This window comes from Pelodiscus sinensis, chromosome 2 (genome assembly GCF_052426305.1).
Source record: "Pelodiscus sinensis isolate ZL-2025 chromosome 2, ASM5242630v1, whole genome shotgun sequence".
In the NCBI taxonomy this organism is placed as follows: domain Eukaryota; kingdom Metazoa; phylum Chordata; order Testudines; family Trionychidae; genus Pelodiscus; species Pelodiscus sinensis.
In genome coordinates this window covers 207,880,257-207,895,389 of record NC_143053.1, presented here as the reverse complement: position 1 = coordinate 207,895,389, position 15,133 = coordinate 207,880,257, and the positions used below count along the sequence as shown (strand labels likewise).

The 15,133-nt window shown below is 36.5% G+C and overlaps 1 protein-coding gene across 4 annotated transcripts in view; it reads right to left on the bottom strand.

Annotated features, from left to right (window-relative positions):
* ETV1 (ETS variant transcription factor 1) overlaps positions 1–14,294 on the bottom strand; it is an 81,208-nt gene extending 66,914 nt beyond the window's left edge. Inside the window, exons 1-5 of one of the 4 annotated variants that reach the window (XM_075922294.2) lie at positions 14,137–14,294; positions 13,563–13,697; positions 12,685–12,772; positions 10,875–10,922; positions 725–778 (exon numbers count right to left, since the gene is read on the bottom strand). In XM_075922294.2, coding sequence (XP_075778409.1) covers positions 725–778; positions 10,875–10,922; positions 12,685–12,772; positions 13,563–13,607 — 235 coding nt within the window. In that variant the 5' untranslated portion in view covers positions 13,608–13,697; positions 14,137–14,294. Of the gene's footprint in view, positions 1–724; positions 779–10,356; positions 10,844–10,874; positions 10,923–12,684; positions 12,773–13,562; positions 13,698–13,917; positions 14,048–14,136 lie in introns of those variants that run through there. The other 3 variants (XM_089776681.1, XM_075922295.2, XM_089776682.1) reach the window with 3 other exon arrangements.
* Positions 14,295–15,133: the final 839 nt, after the last annotated feature.

Below are 15,133 nucleotides of genomic sequence, written 5' to 3'. Positions count from 1 at the left end.
GAAAAGTAGGGCACCTGGAACTGCAGCAAGGGAAGAGTGTGTGTGGTGGGGAAGGGGGGATGCAAGTGTTAAAAATAAATAAATAAGTTTCTGGCATGAATAAGATAAGTTGCAAACCAGGCAGAATATCCAGCTGATCCACACACCAAAAGACTCAGAAAAAGCAAGTGGATTAACACAAGAGAAGGCTAATTCTTGTTGTTCTAACTCAGGTAAAATGCCTACTAACGCCAACCAAAATTTCATTTGAGATTGGAATGCAACATATGGCTCATGTGCCATGCTGTATATATTAATGTAATTTAATTAATGTAGTTTTTGGTAAATACAAAATAAGAGGACCTTTTAGAAAACCCACAGAGAATCTTAAATAATTTTTATGTAAGGAACTAGTTGCTTTTGTTTTACACTACTTGGGTCCATAGAGTGTTTACCGCCTTTCTCCTGGTATTCAAGAGAAACAGAAAGGTCCGTTATCCTACTGAGCTCAATGAGAGGGAATTTCTCTGCTTCAGTGACAAAAGAAAAAATGGGACCATCCTCTAAATGGTTACACCTTCAACAAAAACAGCTTTTACTGGCTGCATTTCAGAACCCTACTTGCTTCACTTATTCTTTGTGCTGATATCACTGAAAGGCAAACACATGACCATCACATGACCATGAATACTATAAATTGAGACAATTTTTTTTTTCAGAAAGCGATGAATCATACTATACTTACAACTTTCAGCCTGATAGTCTGGCACAAACTGCTCGTCATTGTCAGGTACCTGAGCTGAAGAAAGGGGGAAAAAAATGGGGGGAAAAATTAAGAGAAGCCACTAAAGAATAGTGAAGACTATTGTGCTAACCTTGAAGCACAGCCAAGGTCAAAACTACGATTTTGTTGGCTCAACCATTATTAGGACTGAAATCAAGCATGAGAATGACTTCAACCATTATTAAAACCCCTTAGCATGACTTTTCAAAAGTTGTATTTGGACTTCTGCACAAAAATAAGTCCCAATGTTCAAACCATCTTTGTATGTTTAAACCCCTCACCTCCCTTCATCAAGAAAACTCGTCTCATTTATGGGTAACACTTGCAGACAAACATTTTTTAACTTTGGTTTTTAAATGGTCAAAGAGTCTTTGGCTGGACCACAGAATGTTCATTTCAATATTATTGTGTTTTCAGGTGGGACTGAAATATATACTTAATAGGAGAACCACAACCAGAGTCCCTCTGCCTTTTATAATATCTTTACTTTTAGAAAACATGACACATCTAATACTATAACTCCAACTGCATCTGAAATGTCATGGTTGTTTCCTGGTGATAACACAATGCCATTTTGTTACACAGTCAAAATATTAACTCTTCCCAAATTGTCATAATGCCTTGTAAACATTCCAGGCATTACCACAGTAGACATATACCTGAATCACTGTTTCATTTAATTGTGTAAGGTGGAAACTAGCAAAAATGGGACAGCCATGGTCCCATTTTCTAAATACTTCTAAAGTTAACAAAACCTCAATTTACCACGATTGAAAAAATACTGCTCTTTTATCCAACTACCTCATCTAGAACTTCCACAGCAAAGTAACATGAAAGTCATTGTTTGAAAGTATGGTAGACAATTATTGTCCAAAGAGAGCAAATCAAGAGTAAACTGTAACTGAAGTAAACCTCTTCCATGACTTGATAACCCAACATGCTTCATCAAATAGTAAACAATGGTTACATAACAATTTATTGGAACACTGAATATCAAACTATTTAAAAAACTAAAGAAAAATATGTTGTTTGATCATTGTAAAGGCTTTCCAAGTTATGAAATATTAAGGGCTTGGTTTGCTTTTATACATATGTGTAACATCTGCGAATATACTGAGAATTACGCATCCAAGTGGTGACAATATCTCTTTAGACTTACCAACTCTTAATCCTTTAGTGCTAAGGTGCACAATATTCTGTGGAACTGATCCAACATTCCTTAATTCAGGAAAAATTTCCACTGATTTCACTGAAAGTTTTTCTTGAGTAAAGTATCAGAGGGGTAGCCGTGTTAGTCTGAATCTGCAAAAGCGGCGAGGAGTCCTGTGGCACCTCAGAGACTAACTGAAGTGTAGGAGCATAAGCTTTCGTGGGCAAAGACCCACTTCGTCAGATGCATGTCATGCATCTGAGGAAGTGGGTCTTTGTCCACGAAAGCTTATGCTCCTACACTTCAGTTAGTCTCTGAGGTGCCACAGGACTCCTCGCCGCTTTTTCTTGAGTAAGTATTTCAGGATCAGTCCCACAAAGCAGTAATATGGTACTCTCATGACTCTCATGGGTTTGTTTATAATCCTACCTAACGTATTACAGAAAATATACCTTAAAAACAAAATATTTTGGATAAGCTATAAACAAGGGTGTAGTCAAGTGTTAAAACAAATATACGAAAAATAATTAACATTAATCTGAGGAAAACACAGATGCTGAAGCTTTTTCTAGCATTTAATCACACTAAAACTAGCCCTTTAAGAAGCAAACTGTATATCTCAAAATATTTAAATTAAATAATGAGAACTAAAATTCTGCAGAAAGTACATTTTACCATATCAAATACTCCTAGGAATTTTTGATGCATTAATCTTCTCTTCTCCCAAAAAGAAACCGCAGCATTCTTACTAGTAATGAACTCAAGGGCTACACAAACCCCAAGAGAGGTAAAGTCAACCAAAAATTAACACACTGTAAATTTCAGTTGGCTTATTCAGATCAGTTCATGTAAGAAATTTAAATTTTCACTTCAATATGCCAAATATTTGATTGCTACAGAAAATCCAATGTTGAAGTCAAGCGTTCCCAGTTAACAGTCATTACCTTAGGGATCTTTTGCATTCCTTTTTTTTTAATTTCAGGTACATATACATTGCTAGCATTTCTATTTATTAACTTGATTGTTTTTAAATAGGATATATCCATATGAAACACCTTGGCTTTGAAATATTAATATAAAACAAATAGATACGTTTCATGTCATTTTAACTGCAATTAGCAGGAGGCTAAATACCAGTCTAGTTACAAAAATAAATGGGCTTGATTTTGTAGTCTCCACATGAGAATATATTTAAGATTGATTTGTGTTGTTTGCAGAACAGGGTCCACCATGTTTTACATTCTTTCCAGCAAATTTCCAAGTCCAGCCTTTGGGCCTGATTCACTATTGCTTTATGCCAGTTTCATTGATTTCAGTAGTGTCACACCAGCATAAAACTGAAATAATACAGTGGTGAATCAGGCTCTTTCTTTTCCTACACAGATGATGAGAAGTGTAGGGGCAAAAATCCTCTTTTAAAGTTCCTTCTTTTCCTGCAAAGCAGCATAATTCCACTGGCTTCAATGGTTTTACCCCAATTAGCACTGGAGTGAATAAGAGAAGAATGGGGGCTCATTACAAAAAGATACTACAGAACACCCGAGAGTTAAAAGAACATAGTTAAGAAAACCAAATGCACCATTTTATAAAAGAACAGTAAAAATAGAAGGTGACTAATGTAGTCAAAACTCTAACTGGCAAATTTACTTAAAAGTACATTTGCCAGTACGCGCTTCTCTAAAAGCTACTGCGGGGTGGGGAGAGAACCTAGCAAAGCTGGCAATTGCTTTTTATATTTAAAAATGTACAAAATGTCAGACACACGGTTCCATACATTTTCTCTTGGATGCTTAAAAAATACACACAACACCCATATAAAACAAATGCTGTAGGAAGTAAATCTGAAAGCCTATCTTGAAAACTAAGAGTCACTGATCTGCTCGGCATAAGACACATGGAAATCAGAACTATCAATTTAGTCTCCCATTTCAACTCTGTTTTTTTAAACTGAACAGAATTTAAATTCACGCATGATCATTTTTCAGAATTTGAAGCAACTCTCCATCCAATACAGTACACAGATTTTTTACAACAGTAGCTAGCTGTGAGAAGGGAAATGGACTGAGCTCACCATCACATTATTCAAACAGAAGAGGGCTTTTGTACCCTGAGTTTTGATAATTAAAGGGAGTCTTTGTAACAAGTTAAACCAGCAAGTACACAGTTAACTTCAGCTTAACTTGGATCTCAGAATGGAAAATATGACTTGGAGTGTTGCAACTTCATGCACATTTATACATGGATATATCATTCGTTTCCTCTTTTCTTTTAGTCATGGACACTGCAATTCAGCAAGGTTCTCTGAACAACTACAGTGGTCTATCACCACATTCAGGACAAAACACAAGTAAAACTTTTTCCCTTTCTATTTAGCAGGCTATTAAAAACATATCGGAAATGATCACCCAGACTATTTCTCCACATAAAAATTTAAGGGGCTTAGGCCTGGGGAAAGGGGGGGGAAAACAGTAAAAGGCTTTCAGGGATATTAATCATATATTTTACTACTAATAGTAATAATAGAATATCAGTTCATTACACTTTAATAAACAACTCACCATCCAGTCTCAGACTGTCATAGTAGAAATGTTACCCCCTTCAACTATCAGCCAGTTGCCTTAGCCTAGATTATAACCAATTTTTTTTTCTTTCTGCCTATAGCAATGTGTCCTGGGGTGTGTGGGAAATACACAAAAATGTTAATTATAAGGGATGTATCAATTTAGATTTTATGATCTCATCACCTACACAATTAAAGTCAGCTTGCCAAAAGCAACTGTTCAAAGCACAGAAATACTTAATATCCCTTTTTTAATTTTCTGAGACCATATTAACACTTATACTTTTCCAAGCTAAACTTAAAATCTATCCTGCAAACGGAAAGCAACTTGGAAAAACAATTAAACTGGACACAGGCGAGCACTTTATTTTCTTTCATTGCAAACAATTTTTTTTAAAAAGTCACCATCAACAAATATCCAGTACAAAAGGAGTTAATATTTAATTAAAACCAGCTCTAGCCACTGTAACAATGACCTGAAGCCAAACAAGGAAGAAGATGTATGAGTCATTCTTTCTGCCAGTGAATGAGACAGCTGATCTCCTAAGCAATTCCTCAAGACAAGCAGTCAGAACTGGAGTTCTGCCTCCATTCACAAAAACACAGTTCAGCATGAACCATGTGGCCTCAACCACAAGCTTTTCATGTCACACCCTTCCAGAATGCAACAGCAAAGTAAACTTGAACTTTTTGCATAAACATACCGATTTCTTTGCTTTGTCTCAAAGGTAGCACAGACCCACTAAGGAACATATTTAATACACAAAAAGGCACTAAAGTTTAACCCCTCCTTTCCGAACAACAGACTTCTGCCAGAAATTCAGCACTCCATGCAAGTAAGGTTGAAGCACAAGCAGAGAGCTTGCCATTTCTTCTTGCTTCTCTTAAGAACTTTGCTTTAGAGATCTTAGCATTTCCTGTACTACTCCCTTCTCAGAACTTGAAGCTCACTTTTTAATTTAGATACAATTTGTTTTCAAAACATCAAAGATTCACACAGTGTGGCAAAAGATTCTGAAATTGAAAGGAAAAAATCTGAGTAATACTATTTCGGCTTTACCCTAAAATAAAGTAATAAGGCCCGTAAGCTTTGTTTCATTCAATATCTGTTTTGAACATTTAAAAGGTTATAGAAAGTACAGCATTAATACAAAATCATATTTTAAGAAAAAAAGATAAAAAAGAATCAGCTGCTGCTAATACAGAAGTACTCATAAGGCATGACAATGATAATTTTTTGAATATGAAAAGAAAAAATATCATTGCCAAGTGAACACCAGATGTGCTGTCAAAACAACCTAAACTTGTTTTTAAGGAACCAACTCTGACAAGTAAACGTTATGTAGCTTAAAAAATGGGGACCAAATCCTGCAAACCACTCTTGGTGTGAATAATCTATACTAAAATAAAGAAGGGTTTGATGGATCTTGCTTTTGTTATTGATTTGAACTTTTCTGCAACAAAATAAAGAAGTTGATTTAAAATGCACACTCCTCACTTTTTACATCTTCTATGTCCCTTGTAGTCAATAAATAACTATGCACTGGGACAAATTTAATAATCTGTTTTTTCATCAAGTAAGAAGCCCCCAGATTAGCACTCTGCACACTTTCAGAACCAACAATTTTATAAAAGGTTAGTACCATTTTGCCAAATGCAATTTTTCTCTATTTTTTTCTTAGGGATATTTGAAATAAGGCAATCATTTCAAATATTTAAACTTCAAATCCACTAACTGCCCAGAGCTCAAAAAAAAAAAAAAAAAAAAAAAGAGAGGGTGGAAGACGGAATGATTCACTGGGCTACAAGTTTCACCTTTAACATGTTTTTACTCCCTTTTAGAACATTCCTGAGTAGGCAAAATTCAACCAAGATGTGACATAGTCTTCATTTGGCCATGTTTCTTCACTAACCATATATATTCAGATACAGTACCTGACTTTTAGATTAGTGTTCTTACCAAAGGTGGGATTCATTACAGGACAGCAGAAAGCGGAAAAAAAAGAGAGCCGCGGCTGGTGCAAGTCAGTTCCGCTGACTTGGAGCAACTAACAATGCAATTAACAATGCAAACTAAGCGATTACTTTCATAATACGCAGTTAGGGATTTAATGCATTGGGCAACACCAAATCATGTGTGTACAAATCATGTGCATACAAACTTGATGATGGCAGTAACGATCAAAGAAACCGTTTCTTAAAAATCATCCCAAACGTAACCATTAGTAAGTAGCAAAATTATAAATATTTTACAGAAATAACAGAGGGGTAGCTGTGTTAGTCTGTAACTTTAAAAACAACGAGTAGTCCTGTGGCACCTTGGAGACTAACCAAACTATATACAGTAGAATCATGAGTTTTCGTGGGCAAAACCCACTTCTTCAGATGATTTGAAGTGGAAATAACAGAAAACAAGAGTTGTTAAACATATCTCTTGGTTTCTGTAATTTCCACTCCAGTTCACCTGAAGTGGGTTTTGCCCCCGAAAGCTCATGATTCTATATATTTTGGTTAGTCTCCAAGGTGCCACAGGACCACTCATTGCTTTTACAGAAATCATTTGGGGTGCCTGCGACAGTTTGGAAAAGTTGGGAGAACCACCCACCTCTGTCTGGCTAGCTAGGAACTGCAATGGGTGAACAAAGCCATTACCTGTGTCCTTTATTGTAAAGTAGTTACATTGCACTAGATCAGAGCAAACAATACAGCAAATATTAATGAATTTTATTTGACGAATTCTCATTCTTACAACCAAAGAAGGAATTCCGTCATGTAGAGCTCTTGTTCTAAAAAGTTAATCTACATTCATTTTGTAATCTTTTTACTCATCTTTATCAAGTTGCAGCCAGGAATTAGTGACAGAAATACTAGAAGAGACAATTTTAATAAATAATGTGTTTTACTGTTGTCTATTATTCTCTCAACCCCAAATGCTTCTACCACACATAGCGGGCTTTCAGTGGCAGAGAGGTTGTTTTCTTTCCTCTGTTTTTCCCAGAATATGTATAAGCAACCTTGCTGAGATAACATTAGATTAATATTTGAACCAATTATCTCAAGTCACTGAATAATTGCGATCTGCCAACTGCTATATAATTCCAAATATACAGAATCAATAAAGGCATTATATGATATTATCATGACAAAAGGTAGCTGCCACAATATTTAAATAAAAAACAAAGACATTATCTGAACAATATTTGTCTTGGTTAGCAATAAGCAATTTTAACTCTTTGTTTAGTAGAGACAGTTATTAAAAGCCTTCCACTTTCATATTATGGCCACAAAAATACTTCAAATTTATTTTCTGTCACCTATTTACTGATTTTGGGAAGCTACCTTCAGTTTACATTTTACATCAAAATAATGTGGCTGTTCTTCCTAATATATATAAATAGGAGATGAAGAAGATGAACTTATTTCATAGAATTCAAGTACTGCAGAAACAAAGATAACCGCTCATAACTTTCCTACAAGTGGGATTCAGTTTCTAGGGTTGGGATGGAAATATATATATTACCTAAACAAACTAATACAATAATCTATTTATATTTTGCACTTTGGATTAGTTTTGTCCTTCAACATACATGTGTAAATCCTGTTATTTACAATGAAAGTTGTGTACAAGTACTGAAAAGTGAACAGATCCCTATGTGTTTACTTGTTTATTACTAAGATTCTTTACAGTAAACAACAAATGACCCTGTTCTGTAAAAGCATGCTGGCTAAAAGTCCCAAGTATGAAGACGCCTTTGCAATTTTTTGCAAGCATTCTTCACGTGTGATACATTGTAACTCCCTTGACTCTCTTGTTTAATATGCAGATTTTCTGACCTGGTTACTCCCCAGTGGGGTTCTGAACTCATGGGAGAAACTTGGTCAGTTGCCATTGCTCCTTTTAAAAAAGGTCAAGATGCTTTAAAATTTCATGGTCACTTTCCTGGCTACAGAGCATCATGAGAAAAAATATGTAAACATTACTGATGCTGCCAAATTGGCAGGTTTCTAGTTTATGAAGGTCCAGGAGGACATAAATGGATAAATCTAACAATGAGTAAACAAGCTAATTTTGAGATCTGTTTCTTAGCTGAAGTTATCCAGCAGGCACTTCAGCAAAGCCAAAATACAGCATCCCTAACATTAGTATTTAATTGTAAATACTAGTGCAAGTTTACAATCTTTTATGAAGATTTTTTTAAATAATTAAAAACTTGTCAACACAGAATTAAAAACAAGGTAATTTTTTTCTTTAGTTCTATGATAGGTTATCTGCAAAGCCTGTAAAATCTGGGGGAAGCAGATTACTATTTTAGTTCTCATTTAAAACAGACAGTGGTCTGAAATTTATAGTTTTGCTACTCCAGAATAGCAGATATCTGTAACATTTAGGTTTAAAACTCTGCAGAAATATATTATTAAATATAAACTTAAAACTCAGTTGTTTGGGTCTCTCCAGGCAAAAAGTAACTTTTTATACTTACCATATGATATTTACAAGCTTTTCCAAGCCTACTTACAAAGGGCTAGACACCTAGCTTTAATCTATCAAAGTAATCTCTTTTAAAAACATAAGGAAAAACTTAGAGCACTGGGGAAATTAATTTACTTTTAGAAGAAAAATGCAGTTTCTTCACGACTACAATCCTTTGTATATTTATAGAAATGACATAAGTCAATTTTCATTTTCTTATTTTTTCCAATTTACTAAGCTGCTCTGCACATACATTGCCAACCTGCCAAGAATCTTTTTGATTTAGAATAATTTTTTTAATCATTTGCAGGAACAAGAGACGATTCAGACACTAAAAATAAAACTAAATGTTTATCATAAGAAAAGCATACCTTTCAATTAGTGTTTTGACAAACTTCTAGTTTGTTAAAATGAATGAGATTTGATACAACAACAGATCCTTGCTAAAATTACCATCAAAGAGACAGTCACTGTTTTATTTGATTGTTATAGTGTAAGACTATTCTGTTGGAAAACATTATATTTTCAATTATTAAAAATATATTAATACTTACATTCCAACTCCTTTCTATAACTTTATTAAAGAAATTTTGATAATATCTTGACAGACACATATTAAAGGCAAACATTCATGCTAAGAGAATAAAAACATCAGCAAAACTAACACACTTACAGGCTAACAGCTTGACCAACTACATGCAAAGTTATCAAAAAATCAGCCTAAAGCTAAGTAGCCACCAGCAACATTTCCTTCTTTCCATGGCAAGTAGTCCCATGCAATTCTCCCCTCTCCCAGGGAAACAAAACATCTATTCAGTAAACAACAATAGTGCATAATCCAATAGAATATGCTAAAAATAAAGCACATGAATACCTACAGTGACTAAATCAGTGTAAATTCACAGAAATGTTTAGTTTACATTAAAATCATGTTAAATTATGTTATAAAAGTTTTCCATGTAAAGTTCAAATAAAAAAAATCTTTGATGTATTGAAACAGACAATATATAAGAATCTTCATACTCACAATAAACAGCATTAAATAATAAACAAATTACTGAAGTGAACAAATACATCTCTAGCTGTAAAACGCTCCTCTAAATTTTGTTGAAGTTCTCTTGTAGCAATATCTCCTTCTTTTTATTACCCATATCTCTACAGCTAATCTAAATTCAGATTTCAAGATTTTGTTAAAACCATATTATGAGCCTTGAAAGGTTACCTGAAACATTAAAACCCATAAGTAATTGTAAAATGACAAATGACAGATTTACAATTAGTACCCAATCTACCGTCCTATAAAAAGTAAGAAATAAAAAAAAATTAAAAAAAACAAAAACAAAACTTATACACAATATCAAAAAGCTTATGGAAAAATAAATCTCCTTCCCTATTAAGTATTTGATACACACCTAATGTTCTGTGCTGTGAACAAGATGGAAAGAAGACACTTGCACTTAAATCTTGAAGCATCCCGTCCCGATGAACCCAGAGAAACTAATTTCTGCCATCAGAAAAGTACTCCACCAGAACACCAAATAATTATATGTGCTGCTGTAAAGGAAACAGCAAGCCCAGTTCTGGCTGCATGCAGTCTCTCGAGGTACAATAATATAAACCTGATCAATTGCAATTAAAATCTGAACAGAGGCTTAGAACTTGAAGTCTTGGTGCATTAGTTCTTGCCAAAAGCAGATGTGATTGTGAGCTGGAAGCAATTTCTCCTGGTAATTTGTGATGACACTGGGTAGAGCAGCCCCAGAGTCCCCAAAGACAAACTCATCAGAGGCTCTAATGTATGCATGACACATGAGGTGGCTCTTTTAGAGCTCAATTAATTGGGCTGAACATTAAGACAGCAAGTTCAGGACTTTTTTTTTTTTCCTCCAGAGTTGTTTTTCCTCTTTTTACAAGCAGTTTCCCCCCTTACCTTCTGCAAGCCATGTCTCTTGTAATTGGCTCAGATCTTGAAAGAGCTCTGAAAAAAGATAAAGACACAGATAAAAGACACACACCTTTAATCTTCCCATAAGATGAAACTACAGTCGGAAAAATATTTTCTTGAAGAAAAATGCATGTAAATTTTACTTTGGCAGATAGAACAGATAGACCCTGGTTGCAATTAAAGATTATTCTACTTTTTTTCCTGTAAGAGGTATTCACACTACTGTAATTGACTCCTGAAATAATCATCACAATCCGTTAAGGTTGCTTATATAGCAAAAATGCCTATTCTGTAACTCAGAGAGAAGTTGAGATGATAACCTCGTATTCAAATGATCTATTTCTGCTTACACAATACAGGCCTCTTCTGCAATCGTTACTCCAGCAAAACTGTAATTGACTTCTATGGGAATTTTGCCTAAGTAGGGATTTAATTTTTAAAAACCCTATATCTGAAGTAAATAAAGGGCAAAATGCAGCTAATAAAATGTAAAAGGAAAATCTCGGTGGCTCCATTAGACATAGAAGTTAAGTAAGGGGTTACTCTTTTACGCTATAGTTATGATTTTGCTTTGATACACATTGATTCCTCTATACTAGCATCATACATAGATTTGAAATTAAACTGGCACTGCCTCATCCCTGGATTAAAAGTTACTCTGCATTACATCCTGTCAGCTTCACTGACATGCACAGGGTCATACTGGGTGTAAATCAGGGCAGAATGTCATCCCATTTGTGGCCCCTACTTTCACAGATTTAGCAACCCAGTAAAAACTTAGTATGATGTCTAGACTGATGAACAAATGTTTTTGAAGGTTATTAACTTTTGGAAAGATACTTCCTTTTTCTGTGATATTGGCAGGCATACCTGATATGTGTTTAAATGTTACAAACTATTAGTCCATTCGAGGGGATGATGCCCTGGGTTCATTCTGGCACATCACCTGCTGTGAACAGGCATTGTTACAGGAATTTTAAGCACAGAGGTTCAGGGGTCTCCAGCTCATCTCACTGTTGGAAAGGTTACCTGGGGGTACAATGTTAGGCGAGGATGTGTAGAAGCTGAGGTTCATCCTGCTCACTTTACTCATGCAAGTACTGCCACTGATTTTAACATGGCTATTCATATGAGAACAGTCTACAAAGCTTGGATACTTCCCTGCCTGGACCAAGCTAGACGTTCTTGCTTAAAATTCAGCATCAATGGAACCACCAGCACAAGTCCACTGGTGCTCTTTACACTGCAAATGCTAGTAAAGATGATAGGCTGGAAGAAACTGATGGTATTCTAACTGTCTTGCCCTCCAGCCCTGCTTTCATTAGAACAACAGCCGCTAATCTATAACATCTCTGGCACCCTTGCTATCACTCGTGGACTTGCACCAGAGGTAGCAATAGTGGAAAATGTTACAAGAAAGAAAGAAAGAAGTCATGTAGGCAAGACCTGAAGGTGAAGACACTGGACTGTGTATTGCTGAACGTATGGCACTGTGTCAGATACCACAAAATTCTCACCTCAGTGAGTGACATTTATGAGCCATATGTGCAGCAATATCTAAAACAGAACAGGGTGAGTCAGGAAGGAATAGCAACTCTCACAGTTAATTGCCTTTACCAGGTTGTGTCACAACCTTCAATGCAATTTTCTTGTCTTATTTATACAAATCAATCTAGACAAATAGGTCTAAAAAAAGACTGGTTTGTTTTTAAAAGCTGGTATTGAACTTGTCTGCATGATTAAATAAAACACGGTGGGAGAGGGGTAGGTCAGGGGGTGGGAAGTGAGCTCTCACCTTCTGAATCATGAGCCAGGTCTCTGTTAATGAATTTTCTTTTCCTGACATTTGTTGGTCTCTCATTGCAGTTTCTCCCACACGGATTCTATAAACAGGAAAGATCAGTTACTTTAAAATACACACTCACACAACCCTCAGATTTCCACATTTAAACAAAGCCTACATGGATTCTTTACATATTCCACAGAGAAAATGACTGCCATACAGTTTCGATTCTTAATTTCTGCCTACAAATTTACAACAGAGGATTATGCTGAGTACCTAACATCCTTCATACTTATGCCTAGATGCAACACATTCTATTTATCCAAGTATGCATCTATCTGTATAGATACATGTGCAATATGCTCCAGCTGCAGCACACTATTTACATATATATTTAGCAATCTGGAGTACACAGATCTCCACAATAGCATAAAAAATCCCCTTGGCTTAAACTATTCAGGCAAATTCAAATAAGGACAATCTAGCAGGCTGCTTTGTTTCTGAATGTTATTTGTAAAAGTGCTTGCAAAAATCCTGAAAGCAAGAAGGGTTAACGTTTGCCTCAACTTCATTCTTCTCAGTGTTGCAGGCAAACACCGCCAGAAACTTTGCATGCAGCTGCTGTTGATGCCCTCCTCTTCCACTAATCATGTGCATGGTTTTACTTTTTTTTGCGGGGGGAGGGAGGGGACGACGACAAAAATTGCCTTTAGAGAAAATTATGCTTTATTCAAATAATTTGAATCTAAGCCCATCTTAAAGGCAAGATTCCGAGATGAAGAGGCGTCTCTACAGCGGTAACAAAGCAGATAATATGAACGCAAAACTCCCCCCAGAGAAATAAGTCGGAGTCAAGTTAATAAACACCAACTTTTGAACTGATCACTCACGTTGGTGACCATGTAAGGCACTTGCTGGTCATAGAATCCATCCATTCTGCAGCTCTTCCACAAGTCTTAGCTCAGTGTTTTTATTTTCTGGGCATTGGACCTGAAGATTTCCTCGGGATCTGGTCTCCAATCAGCCTAGAGGGGAATACAAGATGGCTTTTAGCTTTAAAAAAATCATGAATGAACTGCTTGAATTTGCATAGCTAATTAACCTCAAAGAGTCCCATTCATAAAAAAAATCCCTCCCTTCCCTGCTTTCACCTGGCTTCTAAGCCAGAGCCAGGTTAAAACACAGAGCAAAAGCCACTTTTTTACAGCAGCGGAAAGCAAAACAAGCGGCGCGGTATTTATTTACACTCCTGCTGTATCCCTAGAGCGATCTGTGTAACTGGCAGCTCTGATTCGCAAACGTGTGCAGAACTAGTAATGGCGAACAACATGACTCGCTTTGCACCTAACGGGAGTAGCGAGCGAGCGAGCGAGACGCAGCTAGCTTGTTTTTAAAGGATCCTTTTTGCAACCCACAACCATGCAATTCTCTGGAGCTACGTAAAAAGTTGCTGGAAAGACCCACCTGAAGGTAACGCAAGGCGATCGGCTGCAAAAAATTCCCTCCAAATTTAATAAAAACATTAATTATTTCCCAGCACTTCCCCTTTGGAAGCAGTAAGCGCCACTGACAGAGCTCAATTCAGTGGTTTTTCCTCTGGTTCTCCTCCAGGGGCCTCCAGTCCAAACTGATGGATCTCTCTCTGCCTCCCATTGGCTCTCTGTGTCTTTCACAGGATCAGATTTCTGCCTGTCAGTCAGGCTGCCTCTCTCCCTCAGGGAAAAAGGTAAAAGCTGGATCCTGCCGGATTCTGGTGGGTCGAGACATTTTTGGTCCTAGCTCCCTGAAAGCAGCTGCGAAAATAAAGAACAAGTGTAGCTGCCTGTATTTGTTCAGAAAGAATCCAGACCCCAGAAGCATCCCAGTGCAATAGTGCCACAAACACCCATATCTAACACCTGGTTCCAAATAGCAATTTGGCCCCCAACCTGCAAATGCCACTGGTTCAATAAAGAACCAATCTGGCTCTTGCCTATTCCGGCAGCAACAAAAAATGCTAGATGCAATATATCCGTGCACAGTAGTGCCACAAAAACTCATAACCAGCATCTGGATCCTTCCAAATCCTGCCAGGATTTGGCCCGAAAAATCTGAATGCTACTGCCTAAATACAGAACATTCCTCGGTCCCCCCCCCCTTTCTACAGTGCACAAAAATCCAAACACCAATGTTTTCCAGAGCAAGAGCAGCACAAAAAGAATCTGAATCCTGCCAAATCGTGGCCACAGATCTGGAAACTGTACCATTAGATTCATGCATAGGGATTTGTTTGTTTGTATTTGATGGATTAAAAGAAACTGTGTGTGCACTAAATTTAGACTATACCCCAGGTATGCTGCTAAAAATTAGCTGGTTAAAGCAAGATAGAAGTGGCAGTGCCAAATTAGAGTTTTTGTATCTTTTGTGTACCAAGGTTTATCCAGCTCCAGATTTTTCAGTCAATTAGTAAAAGCAACATTTG